A 20,471-nucleotide genomic window follows, 5' to 3' on the forward strand; every position below is an offset into this window, starting at 1 on the left:
AATACATTTTAATACATTTTAATTAACTTTCTTTAATGAATATAACTCATCAGTTTTAATACTATAATATTAGTGTAGCCTAATCTTTATCTGCAACTGTGAAGAAAAACCCCATTGGTTTAAACAGAATAAATAGACATTACAAAAAAAAAAATATATATATAAAATTCAAATGTTGATTTAGAATTCGAATGCCCACGTAACGAACGAAGGTCCAAACATTTGGGCTCAGCCCTAGTGTGTGTGTGTGTGTGTGTGTGTGTACTTGTATTTCTATACTACAGGGGACACTGACCTCACTCACGCAAGGCTACCAAAAACATTATGGGGACACATTTGGGCGTCGCCATAACACATTAGGTTATGATTATGATTAGGTTATGGTTAGGGATAAGGTTAGGGTTAGTTACATAATGCTAACCTTCAAAACACTACTCCTCACCTTCAAAGCCCTCCATAGCCCCCCCCCCCCCCTACCGCCCCACCCGTTCCCTCCGGTCCTCGTCCACTGCCTCCCTCACTGTCCCGTCATCCAGACTCAAAGGTTTGGTGACCGGGCTTTTTCACGAGCTGCACCCCGACTCTGGAACACCCTCCTCCCTCAGACCATCAGAGACCCTCCCCCTCACTCTCCACCTTTAAATCCAGACTCAAAACCCACCTGTTCTCCCAAGCATTTAACCTTCCCTACCCAGAACCACCCTCCTCTAACCTACAGTGCCACCTTCCCTACTTTCTCTCCCTCTCCTGCCCCCCCATTGCTTTTACCAACCCATTTCCAGTTCCGCGTTTGCGCTCTGCGATCTGATTGGCCACTGACGTTTCTGGTCATGTGACATCTGCGCCAATCGTGTGACGCCTGTTTCTATCACCGGTTAAGCTTATAGGCGGCTCTTTCGAGGTTGGTTAAGGTTAGAGTTTGGAATCAGGGCTGGTGTTCTATCGCCCTGCTCTAAGACAAACTCGAACCTTAACCAACCTCGAAAGAGTCGCCTATAAGCTTAACCGGTGATAGAAACAGGCGTCACACGATTGGCGCACATGTCACATGACCAGAAACGTCAGTGGCCAATCAGATCGCAGAGCGCAAACGCGGAACTGGAAATGGGTTGGTGAAAGTATAGACGCCCCCCCCCCCCCCCCCCCCCCCCCCCGACTGGTCCCCTACTGGACTCTGTATCTGTTACTTGTTACCCGTGGTTGTTACGCTTATTCCCTGTGGTAATTTGTTTCTCTGTTCATTTGTTTTGCTTATTGTCAGCGTCTTTGGGTTCCTGAAAAGCACGTTATAAATAAAATATAATAATTATTATTATTATTATTAATGCATGTAAGTCTATGTAATGTCCCCATATTTCACATAAACAAACGTGTGTGTGTGTGTGTGTGTGTGTGTGCGCGCGCTGCAGGCTACGGAGCAGTTTGCCAGTGACATCATGCGGGAGGCCCTGGCCGGGGCGTACGCCAAGTCTCCTCCCAACAGGTGAGACACCGCTGCTCAGGACCGGTGGCACAGACCACTTATCCATTTATCCATAACGGCGTGAAATCAATAAAGTGGCATCACTTATCGATTTATTTTTTTGCACGTTTCTTTTTTTAAATACTTTATACTATACTAAAAATACTAGGTCTTGTGGCCATGTTTTAGTTAAAACATCCCCATTTCATGTAAATTCAGTTGAATTGCAACTCTGCACGGTGCGTTCAACATGCAGCACTCCTCCATCACATCCAGAGACCAGACTGTAACATGAGAAGCATCACTGTGGTCGTTTTGAACGGGGAAATCTGTAACACTAAAGAGGGCGGCAACGACAAAGAATTGCTGCAAAATAAACATAAATTGGTTGCTTAAATATATATATATATTTTTTTTTTTAATATACTAATAAAAATATAGATATTTATCGATAATTTTGACCCGATTTATCGATTCTTCCAAATGGCATATCGTCTCAGCCTTAAGTCCGTAGGTCACCCTCTTTAGGGGGGACCCTGCTTTTCTTTATCATAAATCGTTACAATATGCAGTGCACTCCTCCATCACATCCAGGGGGAAACCTCAGATCTCCCACGTTTACTTTTCAGGAATTAAGGATAAGAAAAGATTGACAATTGATGTATTTTTTTAGTTTCCCGTGTGGCTGACGGAGACCCTAACATCGTCACTGTCTGTCCCCAGGGCTCCCAGGGAGATGATTGATTGATTGATTGATTGATTGATTGATTGATTGATTGAAAATGTCATTAAGATTGCAGAATGGATACAATACAGTACGGCTCAATACACACAATTGTTAAGGGGATGCAGACCAGAGAAAGACTTTCGTCTTGTTTACATCAGGGTCCCCCATTTTCAATTCATAATGACATTTATGACATACACAACATACAGATATGTATCATGACATTTACGACATACATGATGGCATACAGATATACAGTACTGTTACATTTATGACATACAAGATATACTGTTTGTGTGTAGGGGCAGGTACAAATAAGAATTGTCTTCCTGTTCCTTTCGGCCATGGAATTTAGTGGAGCATATTAATATGTTGGACTGTAATAATTCCATGTACGAATAAATAAAAATGAAATTAAATGAAATATACAGTACTGTTTACCAGAGATCCTAACAGAAACTATATACATTCGAGGGGGAGGAAACTGTACATTAGGAGGGGGTTGGGTTAGGACATTTACGGGGGCCAGTTTTCGAATTGCAGTCTCCCGTAGGTGCTCTTTGAGAGCGGTTTTGAATGTGGGTAGGGATTCACATTCCTTTACAGCTGTGGGTAGGGCGTTCCACATTGATGTGGCATAACTGTGAAGCGTGTTTAGTCCCTTGTTTGAGCCGAATCTGGGTTGAACATGATTTGTGGAGCTCCCTCTGTCTTTATGTTTATGTTTGTAAATCTGGTTTTTAGTTTTTTTGCTGCAGCCCAGTTGGTTGTTGAGTAATTTCCAAAGTTCACAGGTTTTGTTTTTGTTTTCCTCCGTTTTGTCATTGATGACATTTTTGTTTGCAGATTTGATCATGCGCGTGACAGCTCGGCTGACCAATCACCCAAATCCCAGGGTCGCTACTAGGGATGGGTACCTTTCACATTTGAACCGATACGGTACCGGTACCTGTGAATCGATACCGGTACCCAACGGTACCTTTTTTCGGTACTTTAGTCTCAAGACATTTTATTTACCTACCTCAGTCGTAAAAAAAAAATCCAAACTTCAAATAACTACAATTTCGACAGTTTTCGGCTTGTCATTGCTCCGACTGCTTTGTTGTTGAATCAAGTCAAATCCTAGGTAATCATATATTGTGCGTGTGAACGTTGACATGAAAAGAAAAAAGGTAAATTTTTTTTTTTTTATTATTACCGGTATAAAAAAAAAAATCTGTATCTCACTTGAATCGATACTCGGTAGTACCGACGTGTTTCGGTTCGGTACCTCAAAAGTAGCGAATCCGGTACCCATCCCTAGTCGCTACACACTTTAACCCTTTCACTGCCACACGGCAGAAGGTTAAACCCTTTACTATCACACAACCGACGGCGATGCTCCATCATTAGCACCATTAGCTCCGCATGCTGCTAATGATGGAGCATCGCCGTCGGTTGTGTGATAGTAAAGGGCTAACCTTCTGCATCGTCACAGTGAAAGGGTTAACCGGCTGTCGTGTGGCAGTGAAAGGGTTAACGATCAGCACTCTTCCAACTTCTGCACCAATCACTGTGTATCAGTCTCATAGCTGATTCGGCTGATTTTCTTTGTTTTAATAATAAAAAAATGTTATCTTGTATTTTAGGTGATTTCTCTAGCTTTTTAGTTGATCATTTTTAACTGACTGATTACTATTAACTGATTATGTTTTTTAACCGATTTTATTGATTATTCACACGCATAATATTTTCTGTCTAGAGATGTTCCTGGTTGTTGTTGTTGTTTTTGCAATGTTTTTGTAAACTTGGCACCCCCTCTCCACCGCCCAACCCACCTTTTACATCCTTCACTGAAATCACTGCATCGGACCTATCCTCCATTCTCTCTACAATGAAAACTTCTACCTGCATCCTGGACCCTATCCCCTCCATCCTAGTCAAGGCTTGTCTCCCTGCCCTTTCTCCCCTAATCACCTCCATCGTAAACACCTCTCTGACCACTGGCCTATTTCCCCCCGCCCTCAAAATTGCTTCTGTCACCCCCCTACTAAAAAAACCCGGTCTCAACCCTGAAACCCTTGATAATTTCCGCCCCATTTCCAACCCCCCTTCCTCTCAAAAATAATTGAGCGAGCCATTGCCTCCCAATTAAAATCCTACCTCGACAACAATAACCTTTATGATACATTTCAATACGGATTCCGCACCAAACACAGCACCGAAACTGCTCTTCTAAAGGTCACCAACGACATACTCCTCTCTGCCGACTCTGGTTCCCTCTCCATCCTCATTCTCCTAGACCTCAGCGCTGCTTTTGACACCATCAGTCACCCCATCCTCATCACTCGTCTCCAGTCCTCCGTTGGCATCTCCGGAATCCCCCTCACCTTGCTCCAATCATACCTCTCACACAGGCACCAATTCATCTCTATCAACAACTGCAAATCCCCCACTGCCCCCATCACTCATGGTGTCCCCCAAGGCTCAGTACTTGGTCCCCTGCTCTTCATCCTCTACATCCTTCCACTTGGTCTGATTCTCCGCCAACATGGCCTGCGTTTTCACTGTTATGCAGACGATACTCAGCTCTACCTCTCCACCAAGACTATCACTCCAGCCACTCTCTCCACCCTCAGCACCTGCCTCACAGACATCAAAACATGGATGTAAAATAACTTTCTTAAACTAAACTGCAATAAATCAGAAATCATCATTATCGGTCCAAAATCCCTCACCAGTCACACCCAGGATTTCACCCTAAATATTGATGGTACCATTGTCACCCCCTCCACTCACGTCCGTAACCTTGGCATCATCCTGGACTCCACCCTTTCTTTCCTCCGCCATGTGAACCACATAACCAAATCGGCCTTCTACCACCTCCGGAACATTGCTCGTCTCCGCCCCTCCCTATCACTCTCCGCTGCTGAAACACTGGTTCATGCATTCATATCATCAAGACTAGATTACTGCAACAGCATCCTCTACGGCTCACCAAACACTATCCTCAATAAACTCCAATATGTCCAAAACTCTGCTGCCCGCATGCTCACCTCCACCCGTCGCTCTGATCACATCACCCCTGTCCTCCACGACCTCCACTGGCTTCCAATCAAATACAGGATACATTTTAAAATACTACTCTTCACATTTAAAGCCCTCAACAACCTTGCCCCTCCCTACCTGTCCGACCTCCTCCACCGTCACACGCCCACCCGTCGCCTTAGGTCTGCAGATGCCAACCTCCTAACACCTCCCACGACCAGGCTCCGGACCTGGGGCGACAGGGCCTTTGCTGCTGCTGCCCCCTCCCTCTGGAATGCCCTCCCCAGCCATATCCGTGATGCAAACACCCTGACATCTTTTAAATCAGCCCTCAAAACTCACCTTTTCAATCTTGCTTTTGACCTCTAATTCTGTCGGTGTTATTTTATTTTTGTCATGTATTATTTTTGTTCTGTTTTTTGTTTTGCCATAGTTTGTCTCTCCTGCCCATGTAAAGCGTCTTTGAGCACCTGGAAAAGCGCTATATAAAATAGATGTATTATTATTATTATTATTATTAAAATAGATGTATTATTGTAAATGAGGGCCACCCTTAACACATCCGGGGCACATTGGGCTGAGTCTAATATAATGGTAGAGGTCCGGGGAATGTAAACAAACGTGGGGATTTTAGTACAGCTAAATCTATACTTTATAGTATTGCTATCTGTCCATTCTCATTGTCAATTGAGTCCATAAACCGTCCCTTCAAAATGGCTTAAAGAAGAAAAAAAATGCATCAATAGGTTCTCATTTTATAGCGCCATGAATATAAGCGTTATACGGGATTTGGTCTAGTATATTTTCTGGAAGGCTAGATAAAGGGCTAATAGCTGCTAACGTTATATCCAATGGCATTTCCGTTTTACAGATGCTACAGAAATAACTCAAACTGCATATGATCGGGACTATCCCAAAGCATGTATGCATGAAAGGGGGGCGGGGGACGTCGTTTATTATTATTGATTACCAATAACCGTGTTCGTCTAACTAGCCACATAGGCCGATCGCCTGGATGGCTATCAAAACACTGCCTGATCGGGCTGTGATTTACGTGAAAAAAATCTTACCGTGGTCCGGGCTGATCCCCCCCCCCGAGCATTTCCCCGTTATCGATCGTCATCTGGTAGATGGATATGTCCATTGGCTGATGATAAATCCCCTTATTGCGGTGAAATCTGCAATCCGAAACGTAATCCAAGCTACAGGCTGCAGATCCAGAATCCTGCTACTAAAAATCTCCATTGAAAGAAAAAAATAAAACTGATCCGTTCAGCCACAGGGCACACTGCAGTAGCGCGATAGCGCCTCTAAGAGGATCTGGCCGGTATTGCACCTTGTCGAATTCATAGAGTAGGGAAAATCTGCAGTGCCGCTCGGCGACCTTGAATAGGTTATTAAAATGGAATAAAAGCAATAACAACTTCCCACGGATATGTCCGTGCCTCTGTCCACAATGGGTGGAATCGAAAGCCGGATATATCCGTGCCTGGGCGGGAATGTGTTAAATAAAGGTTGAATGAATTTAAAATACATTCATATTTAATGTCAGTACATTCTAGAATGAATGGTTATTGTAGTAGTACATTGTTTTTTATTGCAATCTAATCCAGTATCTACAATTGAATAGTGTTGTTTTCAAAAGGATAATGATAAGGTAAGGGAGCTAGCATGTAGCATTTGTCTGTGTGTCACTTAGGCATAGATGAATTTGTGTAGCATATACCGTACTTTTCGCACTATAAGCCGCACCTGATTATAAGCCGCAGCAGCTAAATTGAATGATGTGTACATATATAAGCCGCACTGGACTATAAGCCGCAGGTGTTTTAATGTTTAATTACCATATGTAATTAGCATTGGGACACACTACTGTCGGACAAATAACAAGAATTAACTAATTTACAAGTTGTATTACGTAAGTTTAGCAAATAAGGGAACAGATAAATAACATTTCAATGCAGTCAAAAAAGCAATATTTAGATTTTTACATTTTCGGGTTTGGTCACGTCGAGTCACATAATATAAGCCGCACCGTTATATAAGCCGCAGGGTCGAAAAATGGGGGGGAAAGGCGCGGCTTATAGTCCGAAAATTACGGTAGATATCATGGGCAGTGAGAGTGGGTATGGATGGGGTGGTTCTGGGGCTCCCACACATGTCTGTGGTGGCCATTAACCCTTTATCTGCCAGGGATTATTCTGATCTTATTACATGGCGTTTTCACATTCGCCGAAATGCTTGCTTGTGATTGGTCAATAGCCCCCCGACTGCGGTCATTATTTTTCAATAATGACCGCAGATTTTTCAATAATGACCGCAGAGCGCAGCTGTTCGCAATCAAGCCCACTGACACACTGTTTCAGTGCAATTAGACACTGGCGTGCCGGCGATGACAGGGGGCGGAGCGACGAGCGGAGCGAACACAGCGGAGCCAGAACACAGAGGCTGCCCGCGATAATAATAATCACTTTATTTGGGCTGACAGAGCCACAGAACAACTGCGATTTGTCAAATGAATTAGGTATATTGTTAGTAAGTTAGCCATGTAATAAGCGGGATAATGTATAGCCTACTCGGTCATTGTCGCAAAATAATTGACCTTCACTACGTTTAAAACACCTCGGCGCTGCGCCTCGGTATTTTAAACTCCGTGTCGGTCAATTATTTTGCGACAATGACCTCGTAGCCATACATTATCCCTTACTTAATCATTCAACGTCAAGTGTATCGTTTAGGATGTAGCAACGTTCTACTTTTTCATTCACATATTCATACTAAAATACGGTCTAAAGTATAAATATGTTTTTATCGTTTTCTGCAGCATTCTGCAGAACGCGAGTTATAGCTATAAATACATATATTACATCATCAAATGTAATACGATTGACATCATATTAAAACTTTCAATTGTACAAGGTCCTAAACGTCCTGCCTCATCATCTGCTGGTGACCGGAGGGGGGGGTTTATAAGTCTGTGGCCGACGTTAAATAATTTATTTAGTATGGGCGATATATATATCAGAGCAGATTATACGTTTAATAATAATCAAACACGCTGAAACTTACCGCATCTTCCTCTGACCGTTGGATGGTCAGCGTGGCGCAGAAAGTTCTCGATTATGGGATGTTGATATATGCGATCCATTTCCAGGTTGTATAATAGTATATACGTCCAAATCATGTTGTTTATCGAGTTATTGGCAACTGATCGCTGTCCAGTGTGTCCAGCTAGAGTCCCGCTAACGATAGCGAGTGCCCGGACCGAATATGGATGAGCACCACTTCCGGCGCGTCACTTCCTGTTTGGGCGATCCGCCGATCGGCCACCAGATGGCGCTCTTGAACCGTTGGAGAGTTGAGAGGAGATCAACAGGAGATCCCAAGTCTCCGTGGGTAAAATATGATTGCCATCACAGATTTTTGAAATATTGATCTCAAAGACGCCTTACGGCGTCATTGGCAGATTACGCATGGCGGAGAATGACGTGGAAACTCGTCCTTGGCGAATAAAGGGTTAAGGGCCATGTGGTAGTGTATTGTAGCATTGGCATTGTCAATACCTGAAGCTCACTGCAAAAGGGCTGATTGGGGGCCATTATGGGCCATGCTCTACATGCTTAGTTTATAGGCTTCATTCAGCGCTTTATCCTTATTATCCTTAGGGCACAAGTATTTGCATTAAATGGTTATTCTAGTTATACATTCGTATGTATTATTTATAAGTTTAAAAATAAATGACGATGCGTATGAACTGAATTAAACTGTAGATTTAAATCATCATTGATTATTTATTAAAACAACCAGCAACATCAAATCAAATCAAATGTATTTGTAAGGCCCGACAACACACGTTAATGTCCCCCATGGGCCGGACACGTCTTCTTTAAACAAGTCAAGAAGAAACATAACAATAAGTCAAGAAACAAAACAAGAACACCATAAGGTCCAACAAATTTAAAATAAAGGCAAAATAAATGAATGCAATGCGAACACTCCCAGACGTACCCCACGTGAAGGTAAGGAAAAACTCACTAAAACCTAACAATAGGGGGGAAAAATGCACCACAGGCAGTGTGGAGGAGAGAAACCTTAGAAGGGCCGTTCAAGGGGGGATCTCCCTTCTTAGATGTCGGTGATAGTAGTGTTGCAGACGGACAGTTGGTAAGCATGCACTCATGTGTGTAGTGAAACACAGATGAGTGCATGCAATAGCAACTGAACATTTAGAAAGATTAAAGACAGAGCTGATAGCGATAGCAACTGAACATTTTGAAAGATTAAAGATAGAGCTGATAGCGATAGCAACTGAACATTTAGAAAGATTAAAGACAGAGCTGATAGCGATAGCAACTGAACATTTTGAAAGATTAAAGATAGAGCTGATAGCGATAGCAACTGAACATTTTGAAAGATTAAAGATAGAGCTGATAGCGGATCTATTTGAGGCACAGGGGCGACACAAAGAGGGTCGCATCCTCCCCGTCTTAATCACGGGACGTTCAACACTCCGGTCATCGCTCCGAGACAGGGAGACAGGGGGCGGCGCAGAGAGGGTCGCAACCTCAACTCTCTCAGAAAGTAAAAATAGGAAATCCATTAACCATTTGATCACAACGTTTTTTTTTTTTTTATCTACTTTTTCGCCCATTTTCTATATATATTTTTTTCTCCCATCCCAATTTCGTATCGTCCAATTCTACCCTCCCCTGTCTCGAACGTTGTTAGGCCATGCCTCCCACAAGCCGGCTGCAATGTGGACGAAGCCTTGCATCACGTGTCTCCTCCGGTACTCGAGGAGGCAGCCGTCGCATCTTTTCACCTGCACAGCGCGATCTCTCAGCGTCGGGGGTCTGCGTGGGAGGGACACGCCGCCCCCGTCGCTTCCTGATTCTGCTGCGCAGGCGCACCAACCGACCTGTAGGAGTCGCTGTCCACAACGTCCGATCCCCACCCATCAGCTTTCCCACCCCCTAATACTTGCCAATTGTATTAGTATGAACGACCAGCCAAGCTGGTAGCAATGCGGAGAGCTGGGCTCGAACCCAGCGTCTCCTGCATTGGTGGTGAGCGCCTTGCCCACTGCACCACCTAGCCGCCCTGATCACAACAATGGTGATGGTTTGGAGCAGCTCTCGCCGACCCACCCGGGGACGCATGTGCAGTTAAAGTCGGCGCTGTAGTCCTGGCCTCCTTCTGGCTCCTTCATCGTGGGGTCCAGGTGGAGGTATGCTTTGGAGTTAGGGTCTCTCCTCTGGCACCTCCCCTTTGACGAGCACAGATGCCTGCTGCACAGGGTGGCCGCTGAGGTCACGTTCAATAGATAGGGACCCAGGGTGTCAACGATGTATTTTTTAACCGCTTCACAATTAGCCTGGGGAAAAAAAGAAGACAATAAACAGAATAGCAACCAATCAGTCGGAATCAACATACATTTTACACGTGATCGAGAGAACATTGAAATAGCCATTTTCACCTGAGTCTTTGCATATAAACCGTCTCCCCAGAGTATCACCCCTGCCGATCCCAAGGCAGCACTCTCTCCAATAGTGTAGACCAAGTGCTCCTATACAGGACATGGAACAAGAGGATATCAGATCAGATGATTCAGTCAAACTCATACCAACACCACACTAGCATGTGTGTGTGTGTGTGTGCGTGGCACTAAAGACTAACGACGGCCACTTGCCTGAGAGAGGAACGTCATGTTGTATGTGTAGACGAAGCGAGTGTATGGGATCACAGGGAGGAGGGGGGAGGGCATCAGCCGCGCCACTCTCATGGCCTCAACCACACGGTTTTGAGTGAACCGTTTGACTTCCTCGCCAAGCCCTTTCATTTTCTCTGGGAGGTAGATATGAGGATAGAGAGCGGAGGAAATCTGCCACAGCCATAACAGCTCGTCGTTCCTCGTCTTCTCAATGGCCGGACATTCCCCTGTGTACTCGTTTACACCGTAGGTGTGTTTATCTGGATTGTAGTGGTTGTAGCAGCAGGGAAAGCCGTAGTAACCCCACAACCCCTTGGGTCTCTCCTTCTTCCCCAGCTTCAGCGTCGCCTCCATGAACTCTCTCGCGGCTTCCTCAAACTGCTGCTTGGCTTCCGACTTTATCTGCTGAGGGCTCCACTCTGGGTGTTTATCTTTCACCAGATCCATGGAGGCGTTCCAGTATATACCCATCGCATTCCAGTGTCTCTCCCATGTTGGCCTCCACATCTCCCAGTCCACCACAGCCAGGCCCTCGAAGTCCCTGTTGCGAATGTGCTCATCGATGTGTTTGGCGGCCAGTGATGCCACAGATTACTTGTAAAAGTAATCCGATTACTGATTACTGATTACTCCTTTAAAAAGTAATCCAAGTTACTTTACTGATTACTTGATTATCAGAGTAACTTAGTTACTTTGAAAGTAACTAGGTTACGAAGTCGTCGTCGTTCCCCCAACAGTTTTTTTTAAACGCTTTATTGAAAGTGCATAAATTGTTTTTAACTTGTTTCTCTGCACATAACGTAAATTGTTAAACTAGTGCTTCAGCTTCTGTACCATCAAGTATGGTAAAGCAACAGTCTATGATGCTCACAGCATTAGAGCAGCCAGCCAGTGGTTTTACAAAACCAGTGTATCCATTCACATCTAACAAATGCAGGCTGAACTATTCAATTATATCAACTGTAACTATTAAATTGTTTTTATAAATGTCTCTCTATAAACATACAAGCAGTCTCTCTTTAACATGTAAATTAACTGTAAATCTGGCAAATAAGAGCTTTTCTCTCTCTCTCTCTCTCTCTCTCTCACCCCTCTCTCTCTCTCTCTCTCTCACCCCTCTCTCTCTCTCTCTCTCTCTCTCTCTCTCTCTCTCTCTCTCTCTCTCACCCCATGCCTCTTTCTCTCCAACCCCACCCAGACAGCCTACATCTCTAATATAATAATAATAATAATAATAATAATAATAATAATAATTATTATTATTATTATTATTATTATTATAATATAATCCCTTCTCTCCCTCTCTGTGTGTATGTGTGTGCGTGTGTGCGCGTGTGTGCGTGTGCTTGTGCTTGTGTGTGTGTGTGTGTGTGTGTGTGTGTGTGTGTGTGTGTCTCTCTCCCCTCTCTCTGTCACTCGTGTTCTCCCACCTGGAGAACTGTGGGAGAGCATTAGAGCAGCCAGCCAGTGGTTTTACAAAACCAGTGTATCCATTCACATCTAACAAATGCAGGCTGAACTATTCAATTATATCAACTGTAACTATTAAATTGTTTTTATAAATGTCTCTCTAGTCTTCTTGCGGTTTCACTTCGTTTAGACAAGCGTTTTGGGGTGGAATTCTCAGACGAATGCAACGGAGCCCTGCTGTCAGACGATTGGCGCATATGTCACATGACGTGCTGTGAAGACCCGCCCTACTCTGCCTCTGATTCGCAGACTGTGGATGGGGAATGTGATTGGGCCAAAGCAGAGTCACTCACAGACAGAGAGTCCAGTCACGCCGCGAGGACACATTCTTGTGTAACCCTTTCACTGCCACACCACGTCACTCCCAAATAAGAAAAACAGCTCAAAAATGTATTTTTGACTGTCGAAAACGAAATAAAATACTGCATTCCGCCTGCATTATGAATTTATGATGAGATAGTAACGAAATAGTAATGCACAGCCACTTGGACAAGTAACTGCAATCAGATTACTGGCTTTTAAAGATTAACGCGTTAGATTACTATTTTCGGGGGAAAGTAATCAGATTACAATAACGCGTTACTTAGTAACGCGTTACCGGCATCACTGTTGGCGGCGGCCCCGAGGTGCTCGGGGAGACTGGCGTTCTGCGGCACGCCGCCGTAGATGGCTTCTCGCTTCGTGTTTTTTTTTTTTTTTTGGTGTAAGGTGTACTAGTGGGGATACAACCCCAAATTTTTCTCATAAAAGATGGTGATGTTTTCACCCATGAAGCGTTGGTCCTGGTTATGGACGAAGTTGAACGCACTCAGGTTCATGTCCACGACATAGCGAATAAGACATCTGGCCGTGGGGGCGTTCCATACGACGAGGAAAGGCTCGTGGAGAAGGGAGGGTGTTTTTTTCACATTTGAGTGTACCGTTGGACTTCCTATATGATGTTTCAGCCCAAATACAAGCCCGATTAGGCCGAGCAGCACCACACAGATGATGATGATGATGATGATGAATAGTTTTTTTGTGGAACTGGTATCTGGAGACGAGAAGAGAACACATTTGTTGTGGGATGCAATTTGGAGCAGTGTGAGACTGGGTCAGTTTAACGCTCATCCAGCAATAAATACATCTTCTGCTGATAAAGATAATTGCCTATTAATTTAAGCTATTAATTGTCTACTAATTCTAGCTAGCAGTGGTCTATTGTTGTTTTTCCAAACTTGTAATCGTTCTTGGTTTTGCATGTTTTTAATTAATTATAGGTCTATTTTAATTTTGGAAAACAACTTTTTTTGGTCAACTGCCTCTAACTACGAGAATAATCATGACATCTAGCCTAAAGCACCAGGGTTTACACATATTTTGCCCTGGCTGTTCAAAATGGACCAGAAGCCTACTAGCCTACAGTATAGTCATATTTCAATGGGTTCTAGTTTTACAATTGTAAAATCTAATTCTGAGGAAATATTTGGACAAAAAATTAGATATGATGAGGATGGGGCGTTATCACGGAACTGTTACTTGTATAACGTTACACTTTTCACTTTTACACACATTGACATATAGGCCTATGTACATAGTGTTATATTTTATTTTCTCATTCCACTCTCATATCTCTTTCCATTTTTGTAATACTGTTTTATACCTTTATACATACATTTTCACATACGCTATAATATAATATATGTATTGTAGTGTTGCATTTTTTACTTATGTTATTCCATACTTTTTACATTTGTATTTAATTTCATCTTTATGTGACTAATACTATAATGCATCTAGTGCTGCTACTGCTGAGCTGTCCACCATCACGTACCTTGTGAGAAAGTGTTGAGCTGGGATATTGGCAAATAGGAATAGCAGGAAATAGAGAGTACCTATCGGAAAAAACTAATCCCCTAGCCCTCAATCTGATACTCTCCTCGGTCCATAGGCGGATTAACTTGCAGGCCAATGCCACACAATCTAGGTCCAAACTACACTTTGTGTTTTGGCTGACGTGTCTCCCCCACCCCATCTAGCTAAATGTACAGAGACCCAGAGATATGTATATAACGTGCTCTGGCCTTGATGAACGCCACTGAACCAAGGAGGCCTGAACAAGTTTACAATCGGTCATAATTCACACACTCAATACCCTGTATCAATAACGGTCGTACCTAATAACATTTAATAATAGTTTTAACTTAGATCAATGTCCCCAATTTAATAAAGTATTTACAAAGTCAATGAACTGCTCTCAAGTATGAAAATATTTTCCACACATGCAACCTGCAAATGGACAAAACTACTAAGTAAAAAAAATAAAAAAAGCTATCCGCTCAACTCAACCCATATCACTATTTGAAGTAGCGCTACTACTGCACACAAATTTACTTTGGTGCCACAGTCCCATGATCTTGCGGGTGTGTCTAGATCCCATCACCCAGAAGGACCGCCTTTTAAGGATATGTTTCATAAGCAACCTTTTGGGTTTAAGTTATGACAGCCAAAAAATTCTAATACCGGTAATATATTTGTGCATCTTTGCCAACGAGTGACGGCCTCTTCCAATGTTCCGGGTGATGGGAAACGGACTCATTCACATCTAATCCGACAATGCGGGGGGGGGGGGAACGCAAGTTTCCCCTTCTTTTCAATGGCCATGTTGGTCAAGTCTGGTGTGATGTGAGGCAGGGGTTCTCAACCTTTCTGCTACCAAGGCACCCCTGTGTCCAATAAAATATTCCAGGGCCCCCCTACATACGATAAAGACTTTTCCGGTCCTGTCTTTTTTGCTACAATGATGACAAAAGTGCTTGCTTTCAAAATAAGGTCCAAATGGCGTTTCAGGTCTAAATGGCTTAGTACTGTTGACATTACACTGCTTGTAGTAGTAAATCAAATAGCATATTTTTTTAAATAAAATTACAGAAAATGATCACTAAAGTGCTATCTGTTGCAGCTGCACTGTTTTCCATTAAAATTGCATATTTGGATAAGTGTGACCATTTCTCAAACTGAAAATCATGTATTTCTTTTAAATACAGAAAAGGATCACCAAGTTACCATTTCTCAAAAAATATAAATAAATACAGAAGACTAGACACTTCCCCGCGGGGGAAATTGTGAAAGTGTGGGTGATGCCTGTGCACCGCCGGCCAACGGGAGGGGGTCTGTGTTCCTCCGGAGGACGGCTAGCTAGCCGTTGTGGACACTCACCTTTCCACAGCAAAAAAGGTCGGCAAGGCATCTTGTTTGAGAAGTGCAGGTTTCCTTATGGACCAAAATGTCCTGTTTAAAGTCTATTTGTAGCCAAACGGTCCTGTTCCAAGATGCACAACGAGAAAGATCTGTTAAAGCTCTGAGAGAATAGATACACAAATCTATTAAATAGATACACAAATGTTCTAGAATGTCTATTATGACATCATACTGTGACATCACAAATGTTCTAGAATGTTCTGCCATTCATTCCTTATGGACCAAAATTTCCAGTTTAAAGTCGATTTGTAGCCAAACGGTGGGGTGAAACTTTCCAAAAAGTAATAGCAACTCAAGTTGGACCAAGCCGGTCGTTTTGATCCCTTACACGTGTATGTGGTGCAAACGTGTATTAGCGGACAGAAATCGGCAGAATAAAGGATAGGGGGCGTGGTCAGTATAGACCAGTGGTTCCCAAACTGTGGGGGTGCATGACATGAAAAGGCTAATGGCTGTGCTATGGTGTTATTTTACTAATAAATATAACTAATATACATTATTTCAAATGGGGATTTTCACTGTGTAAATCATGAAATTTACTAAACTTTTAAATAAAAAAACGTACGTTTTAATAATAATAATAATAAAAAAAAAATTTATCCAAAATGCACTTTACTTCCTGCCAAAATGCCATAGGCGCGTGACTGGGACCGGTGTGCTATCATTGTGGCAGCGTATTATGCTCATGTGTTTCCCCCTATACACTTCATGCGTTCATGGAGGGACACAAAGTTGTCATGGGTGAACCTGTAAAAAGCCTAATAACAGAACACCTCAACCAACTCGCTGAGCAGCTACGGACATATTTCCCACCTATGGATGCATCTCAGACGTGGATTCAAATTTATTTAAAAAAAATTTGCCAATTTTGTTCTTTCGTGTGGTGAAGTATTTTATTTTGTTTGTCATACTTTGGTATGTGTTCTTATTGGATTAAACCTGATGCCTTTAGAACGCCTATGAATAGACTGGGTTGTCTTTTTTATGTTGGGCATTGGGGGGTGCGTCAGCTAGGTCAGGAGGTGACGGGGGGTGCATGGCCAAAAAAGTTTGGGAACCGCTGGTATAGACCAATGAAAGAGGATATCCCTACTGAGTACAATGGCTCAAGCCGCAAGTCTCTACGACAAACAGTTCAAAATATACACAAAGGGGGTGTGGCCTAAGGATCGGGGGAGTGGTCAACATGATTTTTTTTGTTTATTCTCTTATTTTGGAGATCGATGTCATACTGTGACACTGAAATGAACAAATATTTCATCAACAAAAATATTTCATCAACAAAAATATACAGTACGTCACACCCCGCGCCTCTCCCTGCCGTCTGCAAGTGGCTAATCTTGAGTTTCCGACCCCCCAGCTAACCCAGACCCCCCAGCTAACCATGGATAAATCCAAAAAAAGGAAAGTCTAGGAAAATAGAGGGTTTAATTCAGCGTGGACAGATTAATTTGCTTTCACGGCTAACGATGCAGGCTTGCAACATGTATGCCTGATATGTGGTGCGAAATTAGCGAACAACGAAAAATTTTCTTTTTATTTGATAGATTTTCCACAAATAAGAGAAGGACTCAAATAGAGCTGCATAGTTCAGGGTTATTTCAAAGTAGGTCTACAGATGCCAGTGTTTTTTCTCCTTTTCTGTGTTTTATTTCAAAGTAGGTCTACACATGGTAGTCTTTTTTCAAAGTGGACTACTTTTTATTTTATAAATGTTCCACAAATAAGGGAAGGACTCAAATATACCGGTACCTGAATAGTTCAGGGTTTTATTTCAAAGTCGGTCTACAGACACCAGTGTTTTGTCTCCTCTTCTGTGTTTTATTTAAAAATAGGTCTACACAGCCAGTATTTTTTCTCCTCTTCATACGAGTTTGAGGTTTCCCTTTGTTATAACAGGTAAAAAAAAAGTCAAAATGTTTCTTTTTGTTGCTTTATAATCCCATTAATGCAACAAACTGTGTGCTATAAGTATAAAGTATAATAAATCGCAAATTACTTTGGGTATGCAATTGTCAGGCGTTTTATGCTAAATGTGGGGTATGCTTGGGGATATATAAAACGTTATACACTGTTATCTTCATTTTAAGGGTAAATAGGTTGTGCGGCTCCCTGAGCATTTTATTTTGTGGGAGGGGGGAAAAGTGGCTCTTTTGATAGTAAAGGTTGCTGACCCCTGACATAGACCAATGAAAGAGGATATCCCTACTGAGTACAGTGACACAACCCGCAAGTCTCTACGACAAACTGTACATTGGAGGAGGTTGGGTAGGTGGGGTGGAGGGGGGGGGTTGGGTAGGTGGGATGGGGTGGGGTGGGGGGTTGGGTAGGTGGGGTAGGGGGGGGGTAAACTGTACATTGGAGGTGGTTGGGTGTCTGGGGTGGGGGGGGGCGGGGGTAACTGTACATTGGATTATCGACGAAACCTTACTTGGTCCCAAGAAGAGGGTCTCGTGTATTATTGGGTTAGGACATTTACTGTACATTGGAGGGGGTTGGGTTAGGACATTTACAGGGGCCAGTTTCTAATTGCAGCCTCCCGTAGGTGCTCTTTGAGAGCGGTTTTGAAAGTGGGTAGTGATTCACATTCCTTTACAGCTTTAGGTAGGGCGTTCCACATTGATGTGGCATAATTGCAGAACGTGTGTTTAGTCCCTTGTTTGAGCCGAATCTGGGTTGAACATGATTTGTGGAGCTCCCTCTGGTGTTGTGGTCGTGGAATTCACTGACCTTTGGGAAGTATTTCGACATGTACATGGGCATCGCAGGCCATGAGCGTCCTAACATTGTTACCGTCTGTCCCCAGGGCTCCGAGGGAGATCACAGCCATGAACGTCCACCAGGCCGTGGCCGGCATCCCCACCTGTGACTTCCTCACCAACACACACATGGGCTATCTGACCCAGGACAACTGACGCAGCAAGCCAGACAAACCTGACTCCCAACACTAGACCCAGCTGTCGTGTGTTCGCCCGGCCGGTAAATAAAAACACCCTCGACTACCAAGCCGGTCGGACCACAACGACCGTACCGGACAACGGGCGAGGAGGACATCGCTCTCCGAACCATGTTGGACCTGGTGGGACCCAAGTCCTGTTGCTTTAGTGATCGTGCTGCATCTGACGAAAGAATAATGTACTGTATTCATTAACCTTATGGTAGAAGGGCCTACGCGCGACACAGTAGACGTTAGAACCTTGTTTCTCGTGGGACTGTGTTGAGAACGGCTTGTCTTAATCTATCCCGCTGAAAATCGCCATTCGCGGGGACTTCGTGTTTACTAGTTTTTATTTTCCGAGCCGTGTGTTGTCCTCTCTCGGCTCACCTCGCGTAAACCGGATTGTTTTTTGTTTGTGATGTACAGTGAAATATTTCCCGCCAGATGGGCGGGCGGGGGGAGGGGGAAGTGAAAACAATACAGCTCTCGACTGTCCCCCCCCCCCCCCTCCACCGAGTCTTAATGATGTCACCGAGGGGAACGCTATTACGCTATTAGAGGAATCGAATTACGGACGTGAGTCGCGGAACGGATATTATATATAATACGGCCCAGACGGCTCGATGTTAAGAATCCTCCGCTGATGAGGTTAGCTTCTCCTCGTGGCTCTGTGGCCGTGTTCTGTCCCGTGCTTTAGTGCCGTCTCTCTGAAAGATGATGTGAAACTGTTAGCCATTATCTAAAAGTATAAACTTGTTTTACATGTCCTGTATAGATCACGGCGTCGCCAGCTGTTGTCGGATCTTCAATCATATCTATTGAGAAAAGCTTTTAGCTAACGTTATATAAGCCCACGGCTAAAGTTACCCCCCCCCCCCATGGAATAACCCTCTCTGTTACGTCACATTATCGTTGGGAGTCTGAATCCGCTATTTTACTCGTCTAGTCCTTCTCTGGACCAGCTATGATGGACAAGTTCGACAAAGTTTTAATTCTCATGTTCATCGTCGCCACAATATATCTACAATGTACACCGTGTGTATGACCAACATGGATATGAAGGTTTTAATTCCAGTTTTGTTTTCATTTGACATATCAGTCCCTACAAAAACAACCATGAACTAACAATGGTGTGCATGGTTATGTGCATCATGTATGTCGTGTGTGTGTGTGTGTGTGTGTGTGTGCACGCACGCACGTACGTGCGCAAGCAATTGCATGGGTACTGGCTGTACTCATTCGAATAAATGGTTGGAGTGCATGGTAATGGTGATTGTGATAGTAATATGGACATTGTGTTAGTATTTCAGTGTATTATTATTATTATTATTATTACTATTATTATTATTAAGCTTTGTATTATTGTGTGTGAACTGGTGAGTGTTGGGCTGGGTGGTCGTGTTGCCTGTTGTTAGACCAAATTTAACATAGTGTACAATTGATCCAAACATTGTATTTTCATTTTACGACGTGCATCAACAAAATATGATCAATATTCTTGTAATAAAAGATTTAAACCTGTTTCCTCTCTAACCTTCTGTAGTGTGGTAGTGAAAGGTTAACCTTCTGTAGTGTGGTAGTGAAAGGTTAACCTTCTGTAGTGTGGTAGTGAAAGGGTTAACCTTCTGTAGTGTGGTAGTGAAAGGTTAACCTTCTGTAGTGTTGTAGTGAAAGGTTAACCTTCTGTAGTGTGGTAGTGAAAGGTTAACCATCTGTAGTGTGGTAGTGAAAGTGTTAACCTTCTGTAGTGTGGTAGTGAAAGGTTAACCGTCTGTAGTGTGGTAGTGAAAGGTTAACCGTCTGTAGTGTGGTAGTGAAAGGTTAACCTTCTGTAGTGTGGTAGTGAAAGGTTAACCATCTGTAGTGTGGTAGTGAAAGTGTTAACCTTCTGTAGTGT

General features: G+C 43.3%; 2 protein-coding genes across 2 annotated transcripts in view; one reads left to right on the top strand and one right to left on the bottom strand.

Annotated features, from left to right (window-relative positions):
* The window catches only part of yeats2 (YEATS domain containing 2), a 128,943-nt gene extending 108,848 nt beyond the window's left edge, over positions 1–20,095 (top strand). Inside the window, 2 exon segments of the mRNA XM_084332673.1 lie at positions 1,410–1,483; positions 18,443–20,095. Coding sequence (XP_084188799.1) covers positions 1,410–1,483; positions 18,443–18,551 — 183 coding nt within the window. The 3' untranslated portion in view covers positions 18,552–20,095.
* Positions 10,321–13,214, bottom strand: LOC311244361 (hyaluronidase-1-like; the record flags this gene model as incomplete). Its single annotated transcript, XM_084333825.1, has 4 exons — positions 10,321–10,590; positions 10,693–10,782; positions 10,906–11,467; positions 13,123–13,214. 4 exons carry the CDS (start codon positions 13,212–13,214, stop codon positions 10,321–10,323), a joined length of 1,014 nt encoding a protein of 337 aa, XP_084189951.1.
* Positions 20,096–20,471: the final 376 nt, after the last annotated feature.

Source organism: Notolepis coatsorum, assembly GCF_963971535.1.
Source record: "Notolepis coatsorum genome assembly, chromosome: 17".
Lineage (NCBI taxonomy): Eukaryota > Metazoa > Chordata > Actinopteri > Aulopiformes > Paralepididae > Notolepis > Notolepis coatsorum.